This window comes from Mus pahari, chromosome 13 (genome assembly GCF_900095145.1).
Source record: "Mus pahari chromosome 13, PAHARI_EIJ_v1.1, whole genome shotgun sequence".
Classification (NCBI taxonomy): Eukaryota; Metazoa; Chordata; class Mammalia; order Rodentia; family Muridae; genus Mus; species Mus pahari.
The window spans coordinates 30,424,813-30,448,065 of NC_034602.1; the positions used below are offsets into that span (position 1 = coordinate 30,424,813).

General features: G+C 47.2%; 1 protein-coding gene across 1 annotated transcript in view; it reads left to right on the forward strand.

Annotated features, from left to right (window-relative positions):
• The window catches only part of Jakmip1 (janus kinase and microtubule interacting protein 1), a 121,126-nt gene that overhangs the window by 36,739 nt on the left and 61,134 nt on the right, over nucleotides 1-23,253 (forward strand). The window contains exon 2 of the mRNA XM_029545014.1: nucleotides 21,775-22,037. Coding sequence (XP_029400874.1) covers nucleotides 21,909-22,037 — 129 coding nt within the window. The 5' untranslated portion in view covers nucleotides 21,775-21,908. The remainder of the gene's footprint in view (nucleotides 1-21,774; nucleotides 22,038-23,253) is intronic.

Here is a 23,253-nt window from a genome sequence, read left to right on the forward strand (position 1 = left end):
TCTGCACCAAGCACTGGGAACCTTGCCGTGGTCAGTGTTGCTCACAGAGCTGACTCTCCAAGGCCGTGAAGTTCTCTCCCTGGTAACAGCCTATGATGCTCACGTGCAGAAAAGCCCGTGTGCAGAAATCGAGATTCTGAGACGGAGGTGTGACTCAGAGGCAGAGCACTACTGGCCTAGCGTGCAAGCCCTTGCACAGTGGTTCTCAACCTGTGGGATCCCCTTGGAGTCGAACGACCCCTTCACAGAGTCGCCTGAGACCTTCAGAAAACACAGAGGTTTACACTACCATTCATAACAGTTAGCAGCTGGACTACTGCAATGGGCACACCAGGTATCAGAAAGTCAGGGTGACAGATCAGAACCGGACTGACTGAGCCCCAGCTTGACGGCCTCACACTCTACAGATGATCCCTAGTGTGTTAAGCCAGTGGCTAGCAAAGCTAACTGGTGTTTTCTTCCCTCCTATAAGCGAAGTGTATGCTTTGATCACATTTCTTAGGTGTGCGCCTTTGGACAGGTTCCTTTACCTGCCACAAATTCTAAATTTCTTTTTTATCTAAGGTGCATGCATGAGTGTGTGTGTGTGTGTGTGCGCGCACACACAAATGGAGGGCAGCGAACAGCCAAGGAAGCTTTTCTCAGGAACACAGCCCACCTCCTTTGTACAGTCTCTCCTTGTCCCAGGGCTTACCAGTTAGGCCAGCGAGCACCAGGGTTAGAGGCACGTACTGCCATGCTCATATGGCTTACGTACATTTGTTTTTTTGTTTTTTTGTTTTTTTCGAGACAGGGTTTCTCTGTATAGCCCTGGCTGTCCTGGAACTCACTTGGTAGACCAGGCTGGCCTTGAGGCTTACGTACATTTGTACTGGGGATCAAACTCAGGTCTTCATGCTTGGGAGGCAAGCGCTTTATTCACTGAGCCACCCCCAAGTCCTGTCGTCCTTACTTTTAATGTTAATGTAAGGATTGAACATTGTGGGAAAAAATCAAGAGCTGATAGCTGGCACATGTCCTCTGAAAGCAGCCGTGGTGGTGCCGGTGGCTGTGCCTGGAGGGTAAGGCTCTTAGCTGGGTTGCTGTCTCTCCAGGAACTGCTGTGTCTCCTCCTGGATTGGGGTCACGGTGGGTGGAGGGACGCTCTGGACATCTGTGTGCCTTTTGATGTTAGAGAATCTGACTTCATTGTTCCTGATCTAGTAGCCTGAGAGTCCCTAACACTGCCACCAGAAACTTTCCCCCACCACATACTCACGCCTGACTGCTCTACTCCCGCCGCCTGAGGTGGATCGCGGATTCCTTTACACACTAGACAGGAAAGGACGGCTGTCTAGAACCTGGTTCTGATCCAGCTGGTCCTCTCTTCTCTCCTGCCTGTGTGGCCTCTGCTGGTTGGTTTTGTGGAGCTGTGAGACGTGGGGGTTGTGAGTGGGCTTTTGGAGGGTGAGTAGGAGTTTCTCGAATGGAACAGGAAGGAGGAGCCAGCATGTGTAAAGGCATGGCTGCACATGTACCAGGCAGTGTCCAAGGTTCACTCTGGCTGGGGCGAGGCCTTGGTGGTAGGGTGGAGAACAAGGAAATTGGTGTCAGGCTGGCAGCCTGCAGGGTTGGGTGTGACTCCAGTGTGCAGTGGAGCAAGTGTCCTAGGGACTTTGGGTGGCTGATCGAGTTTCTGAAAACCTACCCCATTCCCTCTTCTTAGGCTGACATGTCCCCCTCCCCCAGCTCATTTGCAGTCTGCAGACATCTGACAGACTCCTTGCCTAATTGCTCAGGGCACAGAAGGCTTCCTTTCAGCTATTTGGCTTGTGAAATGAGGACTTGGAAGGGGATCCGTCTGTTGCCTCTGTAGGAAGCCCCCCACCCCTCTGAATGCAGACTGACACCCCTCGTGGCTTTCCATGAAGTAGTTTTGATGTGTAGTGCCTGAATTATTAGCAATATGCAGCAAGCGAAAATACAGGCAGATTAGCCACTGAGCATCGGTGGAGTTGCTGGTCATCTCTGCCCCCACCACTTCCTGCTTCAGTCTGGGTCTCTTCTGCACCCAGGGCTAGAGCCCAAATGCAGATCCTTCAGCACATGTCTGCTGCCTCTCACCCAGGCAGCAGGGCTGTGGGACCAGATACAGTTTGGGTGGGCTACCAAGATGGGCCTGGCACTCTGTGGCTTCATATCATCTGCTGTGTACAAGCCTCGGGCTAGACTCTGTGCAAGCGAGTATGGATTCCAGACTTGGGGAGCTGGCTCTGGGGCCATTGCTTCTTGAATTCTGCTTAGTGAGACGTACTGCTTCACCTGGTCCGAGAAGTTTCATCTTAATATTTAGTGTATACTGGGAAAACTGTAACTAGCCTGCGAGCTCATGAAATGTTTCTTGGAATAAGGCTAGATCAGTATACACACACTCATTTTGTTTTTAATAGTCACTCCATTTTATCTTATTTATTTTGCAGGTGTGCATGCGTACCACACTGCATATGTGGCGATCAGAGGACAACTTTTGGGAGTGGGTTCTCCATCGACTCTTAAAATCAAAGAATCTTAAAACTTTTAGGCAAAGAAAGATAAGTTGTACGGAGGGTTATGGAAGTGTTGTAGAGTTGACCAGAGACTCCCTGACTGCTGTCAGACTCTGATCTGGACGCCAGCATTGGGAATGTCACTTTAGGAAGGTTCATTTTAAAGTCATTGCAGGAGCTGGTGAGACAACTCAGTCAGTAGAGTGCTTGCATGCAAGCCTGAGGCCCTAAGTTTGGATGCCCTGAACTCACATACAGAGCCGGGCATGGTGGTTTATCTGTTATTCTAAGGCTGAGGATGTGGAAACAGGAGGATTCCGGGAGCTCCTGGCCAGCCAGTCTAGCCGATCAACGTGAACTCCATCTTCAGGGAGAGGTCCTGTCTCAAAAAATATAGTGGAGAGTGATAGAAGACACCAGTGACCTCGGGACCCTACATTCACCTATATGCATATGTACACCTGCACAAACATGTACACACACAGAAGACACCAATGACCTCTGCCCTCTACATGCTGCTGTATGCATGTGTGCACCCACACAAACATGTACACACATATACATACTAAGTGGCGTGGTGGTAGAGCATTTGCCCAGCATGTACAACACCTACCCATCTGTCCCCAGCATCCCATGCACAAAAGTCAGTGCCTTCTGAGTGCTGTGTAAGCCTTGTCATTGTTGGGACAAAATAGCCTGGCAGCTTGAAGAAAGATGCACTTTAGTTCACCATTCTAGAAGTTTCAGGTTTCATTTCAAAGGTCAGCCTGAAGGAGACAGTACCATGGAAGCAGGAACCTGTGATGAAGAAGGGGGAGAGGGAGAGGAAGGGGAGGGGAGGAGAAGGGGGAGGGAGAGGGAGGGAGGCTCCAGTGGTCACTGTGACGGCAGTGTGTGGTGGGGGAAGGCACCTTGGGCCTGCATGGTCTTAGCTCTGCTTGCCTATACTCTCTTGCTCATTCCTGAAACAGCACAGCGGGCAAGGTGTCACTATTTAATCTCGTTTTGCAGAACCAGAGGAACTGAGGTCTAGACAGGAAACTGAGGTGCAAAGTTCTCACCCTGTACAGTTCACATTGCTCTCCAGCTTGTCCCTTTTGTGTGTGGCCCCTCAGAGCACTTTGAGTGTGAGTGACAGGTAGGCCTGCATACAAATGGCCTGGAAAGCTTCAAGACTTAGGCTGGGATGAACTCTGAGAACATCCAGGTGGGGGTGAGGGGTGGGAAAGCCCAGGGCAGGCACCCAGGGAAGCTCACTGGCTAGGCCGAGGGTGCTGGATCTGCTGGACTATGAGTGGTGGGGGCTAGAGGAACAGCATGTACCTGGAGGATGCAGGCAGAGGCCTTGAGTCAGTGTGGGCAGCAGTGTGTGATCTTAGTCCTGTCACAGATGTCTTATGATCTTGAGGTTAGGTGAACTTGCTGAGCCTCTGTTTGCCATAGGCAACAGGATACTGACGCAATGTATATAGCACAGAGGAGGTGCCGTGTGGTTGGTGCTGTCCCTGTTTGTGTGTGGTCTGGTGTGAGCATGCCACTGCTGGGAAGAAGGAGTTGAGCTTGGGGCTAAATGATGGAGGCTGTTGACTGCCAGGCCAAAACAGCTGGACTGTGGCTGCAGATGGCAGATGGGGTGAGGATGGCAGACTGGAAGGGATAGAGACTTCTGGGTAAAGACCCACTTTATATAGTCTTAGCCTTTCCTTGCTGGTTGATGGAGGGCCCTTAGGGTCCGTCAGTCAATCAGTCAGTCAGTCAGTCTGTCTGTCTGTGTGTCTGCCTGCCTGCCTGCCTGTCTGCCTGCTTGCCTGCCTGTCTGCCTGCTTGCCTGCCTGCCTGCATCTCTCCTCCCCTGCCTCTCTCTCTTCTCTCACTTTTCTCTCTCTCTCTCTGTGTCTCTGTCTCTGTCTCTGTCTCTGTCTCTGTCTCTGTCTCTGTGTGTGTGTGTGTGTGTGTGTGTGTGAGAGAGAGAGAGAGAGAGAGAGAGAGAGATCTGAGGCCCTAAGGAGGACTGCTCTGGTGTGTAGCTGGGGACCTCATTGTGGAGCATCAGTACACTGAGGCTGCTGTGGAGGCATCAGGCCGGGCATGAATGTACAGCACACACTGTCTTTTCTCCGTGATGTCTCGGGAGATGGATTTACAGAACAGCCTTCTCAGAGGAGCCTTTTAATGATTTTGCATCCTACTGATCTCATCAGACTGAGTTTTCTGGCTGACAGGAAAGCCAGAGGGTTTCAGGTAGAAGCCAAAAATCGACTGGCCAAGTGCAGCGGCCATGGCTTTGGAGGTAGGCGTCTATTCCCAGAGGCAGAAACTGCTCCGTTCAGCAGATAGGCCGTGGCAGATAGACTGCGGAGCCACTGCCAGTCAGGCTGGGCCCTGGGGATGCAGAGGTAGGCCCTTTTCTGATGTTGCCTGAGAGACGTTTGCTCAGGCACAGTGAGGCACACGGACCACTCTGAGGGCAAGTACCATTTCCCAGTCCCTGGGCACAGGCAGCCTGTATCATTTCCCTTTTCTTTTTCCTGCCTCTTATTGAAAGAGTTTTTTCACACAGTACATCCTAATTGTGACTTCCCCTCCCTCTATTCCTCCTAGTTCCTCCCCATATCCCCTCCCATGCAGATCTGCCTCCTTTCTGTTTCTCATTAGAAACAAGCAGGATTCTAAGGGAACATAACGTAATAATATAAAATAATATAATATAATATAATTTGATAAAACAAAACCTAATACATTGAAATAGAACAAAACAAACAGAAGGAAATGAGCCTAAGAAAAGACCCAAGAGCTGGGCGTGGTGGCGCACACCTTTAATCCCAGCACTCGAGAGGCAGAGGCAGGCAGATTTCTGAGTTCAAGGCCAACTTGGTCTACAGAGTGAGTTCCAGGACAGCCAGGGCTACACAGAGAAACCCTATCTCAAAAAACCACAAAAAAAAAAAAAAAAAAAAAAAAAGTTCAAAAAAAAAGAAAAGGCCCAAGAAACAGATGCAGACACAGCGACACACTCGTTTGCACACTCAGCAATCACGTAAAACTCTTTTTTTTTTTAAAGATTTATTTATTAATTATATGTAAGTACACTGTAGCTGTCTTCAGACACTTCAGAAGAGGGCATCAGTTCTTGTTACAGATGGTTATGAGCCACCATGTGGTTGCTGGGATTTGAACTCCGGACCTTTGGAAGAGCAGTCGGGTGCTCTTACCCACTGAGCCATCTCACCAGCCCCACATAAAACTCTTAACTGGAAATCATAAGATATATGCAAAGGACTTGTAGGATAAAAAGAGACAAAAATATATAAATAAAAAAGGAAATTAAAAGTTAGATTTAAAATAAACAAAAAAGCCAGCCCCGATAGGATGTTATGAGAGCCTCCAGAGATGTCGTTCAGTTTGTTTTCTGTTGGCCATCAATTGCTGGGCACGCGGCCTGCCCTTAAAAGGAGTCCGCTGCAAGTGGTTATCAATCGGAGATAGCCTCTGGGTTAGGGGTTAGGGCCCACGTGCCCTTCCGTTTCAGTTCTAGGACCCTCTCTGGTGCAGACTCATGCAGGCCCTGTGTGTGCTGCCTCTGGGGGTTCATCTCTTCCTAGATCCTGTAGATTTACGGGTCCTTCTTTTCCTGGTGTCCTCCATCCCTACTGACTCTTACACTCTTCCTGCCTCCTCTTCTGCTGCTTTCCCTGACCCCCGAGGGGAGGGCTTTGATGGGGATGTTTCCCTTAGGCCTCTTGCTCTCTGCCTGCTCTCTCTGCTCTCTTTGCTTGTCCCCATCTGCCGTAGGAGGAAGCATCTCTGCTGATGGCTGAGCAAGGCTCTGATTTACGAGGATAGCACAGTTTCACTAGGAGTCATTCTCTTGCTATATTCTTTTAGTAGAACAGTAGTGTTTGGTTTTATCCTAGAGCTCTGGGCTATCTCGTCTCAGGTTCTTGGTCACTTGAGCAGTGTCGGGTATGGGTTCCTGATATGGAGAGGGCCTTTAGTCAAATCAGACGTTGGTTGGTTGCTCTCACAAGCTTTGAGCCACCATTGCACTATGAATCTTGCAGGCAGGACACCGTTGTAGATCAAGGGGTTTGTAGCTGGGTTGGTGTTTCTGTTCCTCCTTTAGAAGCATGTAGATTATCTTCCTGTACCAAAGATGCTAGCATGTAGGAGTGAGAAGGCTCGATGTAGGCACCAGCTTGAGTTCTCCATGTTCAGTGAGTGGTGGGTCTTGTCTTCAGCAGCAGGGCATTCCTCTCAGTTTGTGTAGAGGAACGTGTAATAGAGTAACCTTGACAATAGCCTGGGTTGTATGGAGGTTCCCATGGGACCAACATGGGCATTCCCATTTGGCCTTCAACTCAATTAGATGTAACCCAGTTTTGGTATGGAAGCTTTATTTGGTGATAAGAGATGTCTAGTTGGGGCTCGGTCTCCTCCATTATTTGGTGATTACATTTAGATCCCCTTCATATATGTATATATTTTAGGAAGCTTCTACTGTATTAGGTTTTCATATGACCCCCTCAAATGAACCTTAATTTTAGCTGTTTCTCTCTGTATTCCCTCCCTCATTCCCCTATTCACTATCTCTTCCCACATGATCTTCTTTTTCCAGTGTTTATCTATCCATCCATCCATCCATCCATCCATCCATCCATCCATCCATCCATAACTGTCTATGCTATTTCTCTTTCCTAGGAAGATCAATCTGTCCACACTCCCACCCCAGTCCTTTACTCTATATCTAACCACTCTGAGTCTATGGATTGTAGTTTGGTTATCATTGACTTAATGGCTAATATCCACATATAAGTACATATATACCACATTTGTCTTTTTGAGTCTGGGTTACCTCACACAGGATGTTTTCCTAGTTACAACTATTTACCTGCACATTTCATGATATCATCTTTTTAACAGCTGAGTAATATTCTATTGTGTAAATGTACCACATTTTTTTTTTTTATTCATTCACCTGCTGAGGGTTGTTTCCCATTTCTGGCTGTTATGAATAGAACAACAGTGACCATGGCTGAGCAAGTGTCTCTGTGGTAGGATGAAGCATCCTTGGGCTATATGCCCAAGAGTGGTATAGCTGGATCTTATGGAAGATTGATTTGTGTCTACCTAAGGAACATAGTGGCTGTACAAGTTTTCAGTTGTTCAAGTGCAAAGGATGCGTGTTCTCCCCACTCTGCAACCTCGTCAGCATGAGCTGTCACTTGTTTGATGGATCTTAGCCGTTCTGATGGGTGTAAAATGAAACCTCAGTCGTTTTGATTTGCGTTCTTCTGATGACTAAGGAGCCTGAATGTTTAAGTGTTTCTCAGCCATTTGAGTTCTCTCTATGGAGAATTCTGTTTAGATATTTTTTAATTGGTATTTGTTTATTTTTTGTTATCTATTTTTGTTGTTGTTGTTGTTTATATATTTTGGATACTAACCCTCTACCGAATGTATAGTTGTTTAAAAAAACTTTTCCTATTTTTTTTTTAGCTGATGCTTTGTCCAAATGACAGTGCCCTTTGCCACAAAGAAGCTTTTCATTTTTGTGACTTCTCATTTATTAATTATTGATAACGGCGTTCTGTTGTTAGAAAGAATTCTGTGCCGGTGAGTTCAAGACTGTTCCCTGGTGTCTCTTCTGTCAGGTTCAGTGTGTCTGCTTTTATGTTGAGGTCTTTGATCCGTTTAGAGTTGGGTTTTGTGTGGGGTGATAAGTATGGCTCTATTTGCAGTATTTTATATTCCATCATACAGTTTGACTACCACCATTATTGGGGAATACAGACCCAAAGACTACTCTGGGTGACCAAAGTCTGAATTAAGAGTCTATATTAAGCTGGCTGGTGACTGCCTAGAGGGAAACACTTCTCACAGAGCAGCCTCAAGTGCATATTCCAGGGGGTGTTTAAAGACACAGAACCCAGAAAAACTACATCCTGCTTGACAGTTGCAGGGGAAGCAAGCCAACAGTTTAAGAGGCGTGGAGAGCATGCAGTTATTTGGGCTCCACGTTTTTAGTGCAGGGCGGATGCTTTCTCACAGGACCTTTCCCAGTATGGGTAGAAAGGTGGGTGGGTGGGGGTTCAGTTTCAGTTTAAATCAAAGATGGCTCCAGCTGAGACAAGATAGAAGAACCTTTGCCCTTTTACACATTTGTCAAAGATGCTCTTTTTTTTCTCCCAGTGTATTTCTGGCTTAAAAACAAAACAAAAGGAAAAAAAAAAACCCAGGTGTGTGTCCATAGGAGTGTGAATTATGTCTGGGTCTTCAGTTTTATTTAATTTATCACTGTTTCTATTTCTGTGCCAATACTGTGTGAGTTTTTTTTCTTTTGTTACTAAAGCTCTGTAGTACAATTTGAGGTCAGAGATGGTGATGCTCTCAGCAGTTTGGTGTGTGTGTGTGTGTGTGTGTGTGTGTGTGTGCACGCGTGCGTGTTTCCATATGAAGCTGAAAACTGACCTTTCGAGATCATGAAGAATTGTATTGGGATTTTGATGGGGATTGAATTGAATCTGTAGATTGCTTTTGGTAGGATGGCCACTTTTACTATTTTAATCCTACTGATCCCTACATGGGCAAGGGAGATCTTCCCATCTTTTGATATCTTCCCCAATTTCTTAAAGTTTTATCACACTATTCTTTTACTTGCTTGGTTAGAGTTACTGTAGGGCATTGTATATTATTAGAGTCTTTTATGAAAGGTATTTCCCTGATTTCTTTCTCAGTCTGTTTGTCATTTGGATGTTGGAAGTCTACTGATTTTTGTGAGTTAATTTTGCACCTAGCTATTTTGCCGAAAGTGTTTATCATCTATAGGGGTTTCTGGGTGGGAATTTTTTTTTTAGGTCACTTATGTATACTATCGTATCATCTGCAAATAACTATACTTTGTCTTCTTCCTTTCCAGTTTGCATCCCCTTGATCTCCATCAGTTGCCTTACTACTCTAAATAAGACTTCAAGTACTATATTGAATAGGTATGGAAAGGGTGGACATCCTTGTCTAGTTCTCGATTGCTTTCCCTCCATTTAACTTGGAGTTGGCTATGGGTGGCTATCAGCTTGTTGTAAATGGTTTTATTATGTTGAAGTATGTACTGTGTATTTCTAATGTCTCAGGGCTTTTATCATGAAGGGGTGTTGGATTTTGTTGAAGGCTTTTTCAGCATTTAATGGGATGATCATGTGGTTTTGACTTTCAGTTTGTTTATATAGTGGATTCATTTATTGATTTATGTGTGTTGAACTATCCCTGCATCTCTGGAATGAAGCCTACTTGATCACAGTAGATGATCTTTTTGATTTGTTCTTAGATTCAATTTGCTAATACTTTATTGAGAATTTTTACATCTGTATACATATATAAGTTGGTCTGTAACTCTTTTGTTGGGTCTTTATGTGCTTTTGGTATCAAGGCCACTGTGGCCTTGTATAACAAACTGGGCGACAGCCTTCTGTTTCTAAGATGTATTGGCATTCACTCTTCTTTGGAGGTCTGGGGGATTCTGCACTAAACCTATCTGGCCCTGGTCCTTTTGTTGTTGCTGTTGTTAGACTTTTAGTGACCACTACTATTTCACTTGGGGTTATAGGTCTGTTGAATTGACTTACCTGATCTTGGTTTAACTTTAGTAAGTTGTATCTATTGAGAAAATGATCCATTTCTTTTAGGTTTTGAATGTGTATCCTTACGATTCTCTGGATTTCCTCATTGTCTGTTGTTAAGACCTCTTCATCTCAGATTTTGTTAATTCGGATCTTCTCTCTCTGCCCTGTAGTCAGTTTGGATAAGAGTTTGTCAATCTTGCTGGTTTTAAGGAAAAGCCAGCTCTTTGTTTTGTTGATTCTTTGTATTGTTTGCTTGCTCTTTGTTTTGTTGATTCTTTGTATTGTTTGCTTGCTCTTTGTTTTGTTGATTCTTTGTATTGTTCGCTTGCTCTTTGTTTTGTTGATTCTTTGTATTGTTTGCTTGCTCTTCACTTTTTGTAGTTTGGGTGTGGTGCCTTCTTTCTGTTGTAGAGCTTTCAAGTGCTCTGCTAAGTGACCAATAGGAGATCTCTCCATTTTTTTTTTTTTTTTCTTATGTAGGCACTTAGTGCTGTGAGTTTGCCTCTTAGAACTGCCTTCATTGTGACTCATAGGTTTGGGTTTGTTGTGTATTCATCATTTTTAGATCTGGTCTTTTCATAGTGTCTGAGACTTCCTGGCTGTTTTGTGCCAACTTTTTTTTTTTTTTTTTTTTTTTTTTTTTTTTTTTTTTCACTGTATTGCTTTGTCTAACCTGGTACTCACTTTGAGCATCTTGATTTTAACTGGTATTGGTCTTCCGTCTTCTGCCATTTCTAATTTTTTTTCCACAGTGGATTTATAATTGACTGATTTTTGTTTACTTTTTTTTTNGGAACTCACTCTGTAGACCAGGCTGGCCTCGAACTCAGAAATCCGCCTGCCTCTGCCTCCCGAGTGCTGGGATTAAAGGCGTGCACCACCACGCCCAGCCATTTTTTTTTTTTTAAGAGTTAAAATTTTCTTTGACTGAGGTATCCATTTCTTCTATGGTGTCTTCAATGCCTGAAATTCTCTCTTTCATCTCGTGTATTTTATTGGAGTGGCTTGCCTCTGAAGTTCCTGTTTGAGTTCCTAAGCTTTTCCTTTACAGATTTCCTCCAGTTTGTTGCTTCTGTTTTTCCTTTCAGGCCTTGAACTGTTCTAGTCACATCCTTCTACTGCCTGTGACTCTATGGATTTCTTTAAGGGGTTTATTCATTTCCTCTTTAAGGACCTCTATCATATGGTGAAGGCTTTCGATTTGTGCTTAAGCTGTGTCAGGGCCTACCATGGTAGGATTGCTGGGCTCTAGTGGGGACGCAGTGTCCTGGCTGTTACCGTTTGCGTGTTTATGCTGGTGGCATCTGGGTGTGCAGTGATTGCCACTCTAGGTGCTGATGTTTGGTCTTGCCTTGTTGGGTGGATATTTTGTGAAGGAACCTCGAAGTCATCTCAAGACGCCCCAAGACCAAGTTCTCAGCACAAAAGAGATTTATTTGTCCCAGAGGGACAGAGAGCAGGGATAAGGGACAAAGACAGGAGGTAGAGGAAGGGAAGAAAGGAGAGAGGACAAATGGGCAGGGGAGAAGGGGAAGGGATATTTGTCCCAGGAAGACAAAGAAGTGCCTCTGAAAAGAGAGGCATCAGACGTGGCCCACAGGAAAACGGCGCTTTATAAAGGTGCAACAGTTGCGATGATGTGCCTAATTTTAATTGGACATGGTATAGGTGATTCAAACGGGACTTTTGATTGCCGGACCTCAATAATTTGATATCTGGACCTTGGTGGTCAGCCTCAGGAGGAGGAATTGGCCAAATGAGGGACTAGACCTTGGGAGTTAGCTTTAGGGGTGTGATTTAATGGTTTTTAACCAGGCAGAGGGGATGGGGGAAGGGCAAGACTTCCCAGCCATGCTTGCTGGCTGGTTGAGTCCCTTCATTTTGTTCATTCGTTTCTGTCGCCCTCTCTGTCCTCAGGAGGATGTGCTGGTGGCCCTGTGTTGGTTGGTAGGGAATTATGCTAGGATTCCACTAGGTGCGGCCCCTGTGGGTTCTAGGTAAAATATGTTTCTAGGTATTGGGAACTGACACTTAGGAATAGAGGCAGCCTTGGAGGATAAAGGAAGTTTGCAGAGAGAGAAAGTAGCCTGTCTCACCAGGATCAGCTTAGTCCCCTGGGAAGAGCGGCAGAGAGGCGGGGGGGGAGGCCATCATGGGTAGTCTGCTGCAGAGCTGGACATGAGACCGAGGGATAAGATTTGGAGGAGGGGAGGAAGAGTGAATACCTGAAGCTCACCTACCTGCCTCGCTGGCCTACTTTCTTCTCTGGCAGACTTGGCTGCTGGCTTCCCAGGGGGTACCTGCTGGAGCTGGGAGCTGGGATAATGGGATGAGAGGGGAGGAAGGCTGGGGTGAGCCTGGGGAACCGGCTTTGAAGGAGAGGAGGGAAGGGTGAAGAGCTGTGTGCACTTAGCTTCCTTGGCAGGAGCACCTCTTCAGTTTTTACAGGCAGCTTTTCTTTCTTTATATAGGAGGGTTGCGGGTGTGTGTGTGTGTGTGTGTGTGTGTGTGTGTGTGTGTGCTGGGAGTTGATCTGAAAGCATTTAGCGACATCTGAGCTTCTGTGCAGGTGATACCTGCCTGTCTCCTATGACGCAGGGGAACCTACAGGGCCTTAGGGCAGCAGCTGTCGGGCTCTCTGCCTATCTTGCTCACCCAGGACTTGGGTGCTTGCATGGACTCAGTGGTATATTTCTCTAAGGAATGTGGGTGAGACTGGCTGTGGAGGACTTGAGGGCAGGTGCTAGCTAGCATAGGGAGGAAGAATCATTGAGGGGAATATGGAAATTGACAGGAGATCAAAGTGCAGATACCACCGAAGTCCAACTCGGTGACCCATAAGTTTCGCTGGAGTTACTTATGGGAATGTGGGAGAAGGTTATTTACAGGAGCAGAAATGACTCAAAGACAGCTGCATCCCCAAAGCCCACCCCAGCATGGGTGATGCTCCATGGACACCTGCAGGCATGCGGCTGGTTAAAGAGCATCTATTCCAGCAAGCTGCCCCGCCTCAGTCTCTCTAGCAGTTCTTACTGCTTACATAACCTTGAGGAGGGAGGGCTCTGGCATGGCTGGCACATTCAGGGGCTTCATGAAACTTGTAAATTGTTTCCTTCCTGGGCCTTAAGGAGTGTCCATCTAGGATGGAATGTTTGAAATTCTACACAACATTGGGCCTGGGAATGGCCATGGTACTCTTTGCAGATGAGCTACAGGGACACAGAGTGAGGGACAGCAAGAAGCAAGACCCCCTCCTGCAGTGTAGGCATCTCTGCAGCCCTATAGCACCTCCCTCTGCCCTCTTTCCCTGTGCCTGGCTGGTACCCAGGACACGCTTCCGAGTTGAATTGGTAAAAAATGATGACGTTTGCTCCTGATCCTCAAGCAATGGACTGTTCCTTGGTGGACTCGCTCACAGCAAGCCCGTGTGTCCCTGTATGTGTGTGTGTGTGTGTGTGTGTGTGTGTGTGTGTGTGGTGCGTGCGTGTGTGTGTCTGAAGCTAAGGGATGTGTAGAGATATGATGTTGATGTGTGTTTCCTGCACCCCAAACAAAATCCTGAAATCCTCATTTGTTTAGAAGAAACAAATGCAAAATGCCACTCCCCGCACAGGAAGGTCTGCTGGGCCAGAGTCAGGATGGGGGGGGGGGGCTGGAAGTCAGCTGGTCTCTGGGCCACGTTGCCAGGTGATGCAGTCACCCTGTATGCACTCCGTCTCAGAAAGGGGCACAGAAGCCATAGGATCATCAGTACTGGGCATGGAGTTTGCTGGTGTCTAGCAGCAGGTCATGTGGTAAACCGTGGAGGCTGATGGATGGTTACTGAGCAATCTTGCAGACAAAATCAGGAAAAAAAAAATGACTGCTACTGGGACCCACTAATCAGCAAGACCGGCTTGCAATATTAAAAGATGTCCCTAGATGTCCAACTAAGACAATTTTATAACAAGAGTTGGAGGAAGGCGTACACAGTTGTGCACATGTATCCTGCCTTGACTTCAGGTAGAAGCTTGGATGGATGCTAGGTGGGGGGAGGGTGTTGGTGACAGAAGGACAGTCCTTGAGGAAGACTTCCTTCTGGGTTGGTGGGATGTGTGCAGGGTGTGTCAGTGTTAAGGGACTGCTAGGAGCAAGGCTTAGAAGGCTGCTGAGTGGGGGAGGGGCCTTTTTTCCTCAGGGGTACACTGACAGACATGGTGGCTCTGGACTGATGACCCTCCTCATCCCCCTCAACACTCTTACCCTCTGTTATGGAATCCATCCATTGCAGAATTCAATTCCACAGTGCCCATGGCCTAGCCCGCAGCTGTCCCAAGTCTCCCTCGGCCATGCTGTCGCTACATCTGCTTAGTGCCAGGCACAGCAGGTCCCACGGAGCACAGAACTAAGGTAAGGAAGGAGAGGTCAGAGACAGAGGCAGGCAGGGGTTTCTCACGCTAGGACCATCATCCTGCACATGGGCAAGCCCGGGCGATCTTGGTTAAGCGAGTGACTGAATGGATTGGGTGGAACAGTGTTATTGGGGACTCCAGGTCTCTTTGCCCAGAGTGGCTTCTCAGAGGGAGGCACAGAGCAGACTGATGAAGCTTTGGGAGAGGAGATCTGTGACCTTGGAGGGGGTGGGGTGGGGAGAGAGGGTTCCCCCTCTGAGAGCAGTCCCTCTGGGCTGGGATGTGCTAGGCAGCCCTTGCTAGGACCTGAGAGCTGCAGAGCTTGCTTTTCTTTATCTCATGGTTCTGTGTCCTGGCATCCGGCCGAGGATCCCGGTGACCACATTCATTGAGGTTACCCGGTTTGCTGTTCCTTCTCTTGTGATGTCACTGGGGATCACTGCAGTCCTGGTGTCCTAGGTCCTTCCTCTGCCTTAAGGAGGCGTTTGCTGTTGACTCTTCTTTAAGCCCAGATAATTCACCCTCCCACCACTGAGGCCTGGCTTTTCTTGGTATATAGGGGTTAGGTGTGTTAAATATGTCACAACATTTGCCTCTGTGGTGTGACCATTTAATCCCACCTGGGAAGAAGCAGTGGGCGAACCTGGGCTCTGTAAACCAGTTTACATTAGATTAGTAGCCCTTCCCACATCCAGGACAAGCAGGTCTGCTGTGCCTCGTTTGCCTTGGCTGGCCTTATGATTGACATTGGCCGGCCGGCCCGCAATGGCAGAGATTTCTTATTATTTATGAATGCTTGGGCATTATAGCTTGTTCCCAACCAGTTCACATAACTTAATTAATCCGTTCATTCTTGCTCACCTTTGCCTCGTGACCTGCTACCTCTCATTCAGTCCCCATACATCTGACTTCCTCCATGTCCAGCTGGCAAATCTACACACCCGATTCTTTCCCAGAGTTCCTGTCTCTGCCCTGATGTCTCACCTTTTCTCTCCTGTGTGGCCGTCAGCTCCAAACCAATCAGAAGTTGATGGAGAGGAATGTTTACAGCAATTAGAACAACAAAGTTTTTGCCAAAGTTGTGTGCAAATGTGTGCTAAAGCAGGGGATATCCAGCTGGAGTTTGAAGTTGGGTAGGTGGTAAGGAGAAGGCAGGCAGGCCAGGAAGTGTCAAGGCCAAACTGCGCCAACATAGGAAGATTAAAAGGACAGTTCAGGTTCACAGATCCTTTAGTGAAGGCTGGCTGAGCCTGTCTAGTGCCTGAGTCAGGAGCCCGGATGTCCCTGTGGGCTTGTCACCACCTCAACAGATGGTTTTCAAGGGCTCTATAGGCAGGAAGCATAGTCAGACTTTACAACTCTGCCGGTGAGGGCCCTAGGCACAACCACTCATGGACATCATTGGCCAAGTCTGTTCACATGACCCACGTCTGCAGAGGAGTCTAAGAAGTACAGGGAGCCATGCAGGGCATTTCCAAGGTATACTCTAGGGAGCACCTTTGCAGGCAAGAGAACACAAGATGGCTTGCAGCTCTGGCTCTGGAAGTGTCTGCTCTGCTAGAAAATCAACAAAGACTCTCCTGCTCTGGGGTGCATCACCACCTACTTTGGGACATCAACTTTGTGTCTGGAAAGTGGACCCATGGGAGAAGGAGAGCTTCAGGGAGCGTATGGCCTCAGCCTTCCAGAAGGGTTGACACATGTCAGGTTCTGTAATTTGCTTCCAAACAACTGGGTTTAGTATTGGCCACATCCCTTTATGTCCCGCCCACCCAGCTACCCCTTCCTTCCTCCTTTCCTCCCTCCTCCCTAGAGTATGAGGTGGAGTGCTTCTTCTTGTGGGAATAGAACAGCAGGGCCTTGACTTCATGGTTTCCAATTGGTTCCTCTGTGACTGGGTATGAATTCAAACCAGTTCCCTAGTTAACAACGAATGTGTTGGCCAGCTTTGCACGACTCTTAAAAGTCAGTGCTTTGCTGCTTTGCTGTAGGCAACAAATGGTTGGGTCTCGTTTCGTCTCCACTCTGTTTCCATGGGCACCTCTAAAGCTTTTTCCACTTGTGATCCCTTTTGCTGGAGTAATTTTCACATGACCCTACATTTAAAGGTATAAATTTTATGTTTTGGGCGGATAAACCAAGCAGCAGACCAGGCCAAGGTATTCCATGTGGGAGAGGTTTATTATGCGGGGAATGGGGGGGCGGCAAAGCGGGTAGAAGGGTAGAGAAGAGGAGAGAAAGAAAGAGGAGAAAGAGAAGAGAAGGAGAGGGGGAAAGGGGGGAAGAGAAGAAGAGAAGAGCTAGAAGGGGTGAAGAGAGGAGGAGAAGAGAGTGAGGAGGGGGTGATCCCCTAATTTATACGGAGAATGACATCACACCAATGAGGGTGGGGACTGAGCCAGGTGAGTTGTGGGATTGAGGGTCGTTGTCCTGGCAACGCAGGTCTAGTGTCACATGGTTGGGCCAGGCCTTGGAGTGTCCTGGTGCTAACAATAAGCACACAAATCAGATGTTTCCTGATAAGTCATACGATATTTACTTTTAAACAATTTTTTTTCTTTTGGTTTTTTGAGACGGGGTTTCTTTGTATAGCTCCGGCTGCCCTGGAACTTACTCCTCGTAGACCAGGCTGGCCTCGAACTCACAGAGATCTTCCTGCCTCTGCCTCCTGAGTGCTGGAATCAAAGGCGTGCTCCACCACTGCCCAGCTAATTTTGGCATTTCTTTTCTTTTCTTTCTTTCTTTCTTTCTTTCTTTCTTTCTTTCTTTCTTTTTTTCTTTTTCTTTTCTTTTTTTTTTTTTTTTTTTTTTTTTTTTGTGGTTTTTCGAGACAGGGTTTCTCTGTATAGCCCTGGCTGTCCTGGAACTCACTTTGTAGACCAGGCTGGCCTCGAACTCAGAAATCCGCCTGTCTCTGCCTCCCAAGTGCTGGGATTAAAGGCGTGCGCCACCACGCCCGGCCTTGGCATTTCTTAAAATTAAAACATTTGCATACTAATGAGAATGATGGGCTTTTTATTTTTACATAAGAAATTAAACATTGGCTGAATATTTGATACTGAGAGATGGAGTAGAACACCTTTAATATATTTCAGAGATGACTAATATTTTGATTTTGTAATCCTCAAAGCTTCAAATGCCACTTTGCATAAATAAATATATTATACTGAACAACAAAGGCATGCTTAGGGCCACTTCAGAAGTTGTTGTGAATTCTGCCCTAATCATGAGTCAAAATTCATTGAATGTTTCTTTATGAAAAATGTTAACAACACAGACAGCAATTAAGACAATTTTTATTATGTTTATTTATCTATCGCATTGTGCACATGCTTGGAAGTCAGAGGTCACCTCGCAGGAGTCACTTCTTGCCCTCCATCACATGGGTCCCAGAGACTAAGCTCTACATCTTTACCTGCTTAGCCATCTCACTAGCTCCAGTTATGATTATTAAAATCCAACAGTTTAACACCACATAACCCAGAGACTTAGACACCAGTTTGATATTCACATGCCGAACAATGAAGGTAGGAACATTTTAAAAGCTTTTGTTTCCTTACTGGAACTGTTCCGTTTCAAGAAGAGCAGGCAATACAACAGCTGTGAGCCGGTGAGCCGGAGCCCCAGTGTTCCCTGCAGCCTCTGCAGGCATTGCATGGTGCACAGTGTGAGTGCAGGGTGCTCAGAGCTAACATTTTTGGGCTCTGTGAATTCAGATACTATTGTTGCCATTTTTCTCCTGGCTCTCTCTGCAGTTTCCGGGGCCCCAGCATGGGGCAGCGGCCGGCTGTGAAGCCTGTGTGCTCTGGGTGGTTGAGTTAGAGCTGGTGTCCTTAGCTGCTGTCTGCCCAGCTGATTGTTAGCCCGGATTCCTTGAGCCTTCTTAGTAACTGATTTTTGTCTTCTCTCTTTCTGCCTTTTGTAGCTTCATGTTTCCATTTTAAGAGGAACTCAATTTGTTCCTCTCTCTCTCAAAACTGTTATAGGAGAAGCCCAGAGTTTGCAGCATGTATTTAGAGGCTGTCTTAAGTCCAGTTAACATCTGTATGGGTCCTACTTCCTCTAGTACGGTGTGGGATCTGATTTGCTGCCCCTCCCCCTCCCAGCTGGAGCTGCAGGCAGCCAGCCCACAGTTCTTTCTGCTCCAGCAAACTGGTATCTGTCAGATCAGATAAGAATAGAAACCTCAAGTTTTTACTGTTACTTCTCTTCTCTCTCTCTCTCTCTGAAATCATAATTTTATAATATAATCTGGGTTTCATTTGTTTGTTCTGTTTAGTCTGAGGACGATTTTGCTTGCTTGTTTGTTATTTTTGTTTTAGACAGTCTCACTATGTAGAACTGGCTGGTTTGGAACCCTTGTAGCCAGCACTGGCCCCAAACTCAGAGTGATCCACCAGCCTCTGCCTCCCAAGTGCTGGGGACAGAGGCGTACAGGACACCACAGGTCCTGCTAGACTGGGTTTTTGACTCATTGTACCCTTCCCTGAAGGGTTTCTCTTAGCCTTCTTAAAAGGGGAGGTCTGTGTCGCTTGGCTGATCCTTTGGCTTTTGTTTCTCTTGAGTTTTTAGTCTCTGAAAATGTCACAGGTGACGGAATTGCAGGTTGACTTTCCCATCTCAACTGTATTTTGCTCCCCCCACCCCCATCATTTCTGCAGAGATGTCTGCTGAATTCTTATCATTGTTTTTCTGTAGCTGAGATATTTCTTCTTGGTCTTGTTTTAGGATTTTCTTTTCCTTCATCTTTGGTCAGCTGCAGCTTGCTTGTGACATAGTCAAGTGCAAGTACAATGTGGGTACCTTTGGTTGGGTGTCTGCTGTAAGTTGGGGAAGAACGCACAGAGCCCTGTGGCTCTTTCTCTCACTCTTCCATTCACACCTGTGTCGGCTTGTTTTAGATCAACCTGACACAAGCTAGAGAGTCCTTATTAGAAGAGGGAGCCAGATTGAGACGATGTCCCCACCAGATTGGCTTATGAGCAAACCAGTAAGCAAGCACTCCCCCATGGCCTCTGCATTAGTTCTTGCCTCCAGACTCTCACCTTGTTTGAGTTCCTGCCCTGATTTCTGTCAGTGATGGAGTGTGATGTGGGGAGCCTCCCAGACCTGCAGCCACTGCTCCTCACCACCTAGGGTGATCTCTGCCAGGCTGGTTCTTTGTTTATACCTGCCACTGCTCCCCCATCCTGCTCAGGGCAGATGCCACTGCCTGCTGATGAACTGAGACATTCTCCAGAGAAGGCATGCCTGAGGATCCGCCTACCTGTTTGCATCTGGACTGCCCCAAGATTGGGGCTGGGGGGAAGGGCTTTCCCCCCCCCCCCCGTGCCATATAAACCCAGTGATTCATTAAACATTGGGGCCTTGATCAGGAAATCTTGTCAAGGCCTGGTTATTTCTCTTTTCGCCGTCTTTTTCCCTTACATCCCACTGCTTGTGGACGTTGTACATCGTGGTGCGGAGCCTAGTGCGCACCACGATGTACAACGTCCACAAGCAGCCCCAAGATTGGGGCTGGGGGGAAGGGCTTTTCCCATGCCATATAAACCCTGTGCTTCATTAAACATTTGGGCTTTGATCAGGAAATCTTGTCAAGGCCTGGTTATTTCTCTTTTCGCCGTCTTTTCCCTTACATCCCAGCCCTGCCTTTCAGGACGAACCCGCTTCAAGTGTGACTGCAGACAAAAACTCTCAGGCAGAAAGACACTTTTCTCTTCAAGTTGCTTTCGGTATGTTTGAGCACAGCTATTAGCCTAGCTAATACACCACCTCCTCACTGTTTTGCCCTCGGACAGTCTTGTCTCTGTCTCCGTTAGTCTTCCACTGCTTTTCAGTTTGATGACTATGTTAGCATCTGTGAGCTCATGGACAGACTCTCTTCAGTTCGGAAATACACCGTTGGTGCACCCGTGAGCTCATGGACTCTTTAGCTTTGTGCAGTCCTGCAAAGAGCTTGTAAAAGTCGTGTTTGAGTTCCTCTGTGGGGTGTGTGTGTGTGTGTGTGTGTGTGTGTGTGTGTGTGTGTGTTTTAACTTGGACATCTCGTTATCCCTTCCTGGATTTTTCTTCTCTACTTACAGACCATCTGTTCTGCCATGCTGTCTGCTTTTTTCTCTGAGGCCCTTTGCATGTTATTCAGAATTACTTTAACATCTAAGTCTGGGTCTAGTCTTTGATATTTTGTTGAGAGCTGGGCCTGATGCAAAAGGAGCTGGAGCTGGTACTCAGGAAGCGGTTCTCTGCTCCGGGCCCTCTATGGGACATTGCTTTGCCCGTATGACCTCAGTCTTCTGATGATCTAAGAAATTTCCTTATTTCCATTTTGTTTATCTATCTTGGGACTCCAAATTTTATGTATTGGACTAGAAACATATATTCTGTTAATTTCTCCTAACATCTTCTCTTCCTTCCTCCCTTCTTCCATCCTTCCTTCTCTTGTGTCCTCCCCACCCTCACTGGGCAGCACTTAAGCTTTGTATTCATGTGGCAGCTATTTCCCTGACTGGAGTTCCTCTTGTTTAGTGGGCAGCAGGTGGTGTTTGGACTGGGCCCTTGGTGGCAAGGTCTGCTGTCCCAGGGCCTCAGTTGCTCATCCTGGGTTGCTTTTGGGCATAGCAGGATGATCAGCTCAGCTCCATTTCCCATTAATGAGCTGTGTAACCTGGTGCTTGGCTGGTGTATGCCTCCGTTTCTTCATCTGTAATATGGACGACAGAATTTTACCCTGCATAGGAGTAACACTTAACTCTGGGGATGAATCATCTGTTTCAGAGTGTGGCACTGACATTGGTCCAGAGTTACTAGCTTGTGGACACACAGTACCTCCTGTCCTGTGGGGTGCAGTGCACACATTGCCTCCTGTCCTCTGCCATGTGCTTCAAGTGAGACCCCCGAGAAGCCTTTAGAAACAGCACCCACAAGCTGCACAGAGGTCTGTATGCTGTGGTTCACAGATACACTGATGAGGTCCTTCATCCCCAAGAGGCCAGGACTAGAGCAGAGCGGCACAGTGTGGTCCTCTGAGAGCATCATTTAGGAGCTGGTGGTCAGGCCCCAAGGATGGTGAGACCCTGCCTGTAACATCTTCCAAGTGATTCTACGGTAGCTCCAGTGAGCTATGATAGACCAGGCTTGTGAGTGGTAGGCCTTCTTCGGGCGAGGCAAGTGCTTAGCGCTGGGATGCTCAGGCTAGGGGGATACTTGCTATGCGCTTACTCAGTTTCTCTTCTCCCTGAACAGACTCGCCAGTGATGGTGTGCACAGAGGACGAACGGAGCCCTGTACGACTGCTTAGCACAGCTGAGCTGGTAGCTGTGCTTGCTGGTGGGCAGGCGTGAACTTCAGGGCCTCAGTGTCTCACTCCAAGAGGAAACATGTCTAAAAAGGGCCGCAGCAAGGGGGAGAAGCCTGAGACGGAGACGGACTCTGTGCAGATGGCTAATGAAGAGCTGCGTGCCAAGCTGACCAACATCCAGATTGAGTTCCAGCAGGAGAAGAGCAAGGTAAGGCGGGGCCTCGGGGGCCACCTCAGGCTGGGCTGTGAGCACTGGGCTGTGAAGGGTTTAATCCCAGGCCAGAGCCTCAGCTGCCCCTTTGAGTACAGGAGGCAGCTGAGAAGACGATGTGGTGGTAGTTTTCTACCACACGCTGCCTGTGACCTTGGTGGGGCTTCAAGATTCTTTATGTTTCGGCTTCCCTTCCTTGCATGATAGGGGTCACGGTAGGGGCTATGGACAAGCCATCTATGAAGAACCTGGCTCTGTGACAAGAGCTTTCTTGCCCTTGTAGGGCATGTATAAGCTTTGCAACCTGTTGGAACAGTACTTGGCTGGGCACCCACATCCTTCAGGAAAACAGTCAAGGCACAGCTCTTATGTCAACACAGTACTGTCAGGGGACTTCAGCTGTCTGGTTCATAGACACGATGACCTCCCTCTGATTCAGCCAGACCCGCTTCCTGATCATGGACGTGTGGCTTCAAGTCTCCCAACTCTTGTTCTGAGCTTGCAGGAGATGAACTAGTTCAAGACTGTCCTAAATGCCTGGGATAACACCTACAGGGGAATACCCCACCGCCGTAGTTTTTGCTCTAGCAGCTGCTGTGATATGGGAGGTCACAGCTCCTCAGGAAGTCACAGCTGCAGGATGGATTCTGGGGGAACTGGTCACATGGCCTTCACAGTCGGAAGCTGAGAGCAGTTAGTACAAGCCAGTGTTCAGCTTGCTTTCTCCATACCTATGCTTTCTCCATCGCTGTGCAGCCTTGCACGCCCTGGCCAGGGTGCTCACCACCACAGAAGGGTCTTCACATATCACTTAAAGTAACTAAGATAATTTCCTGAAGGCATGCCCAGAGGCCCATCTTCCAAGCGATTCTAACATCTGCCTGTTGATAGTTAATTCTAACCATCACAGATGGGATTTGGACCCAATATATTGTCCTCATTTTATATTAATCTGCTCATTACAGGTCCTCTTACCAATCTAATGCCATCCTAAGACTCTAGTATGTAGGACTTTAGTATGTCTGTTTTGTGAGACATAACTGAGCCCCCATTCCAGGTTAGCCCTGGTCTAGCAGGTGCTATACTGTGGAATACAGACTTGTGGGAACCTGTAGTGAGAATTTTGGGATGTTGGTTTCTATTATTTTAATATTTCAATAATATTAAAACTATATATATATATATATATATATATATATATATATATATATAT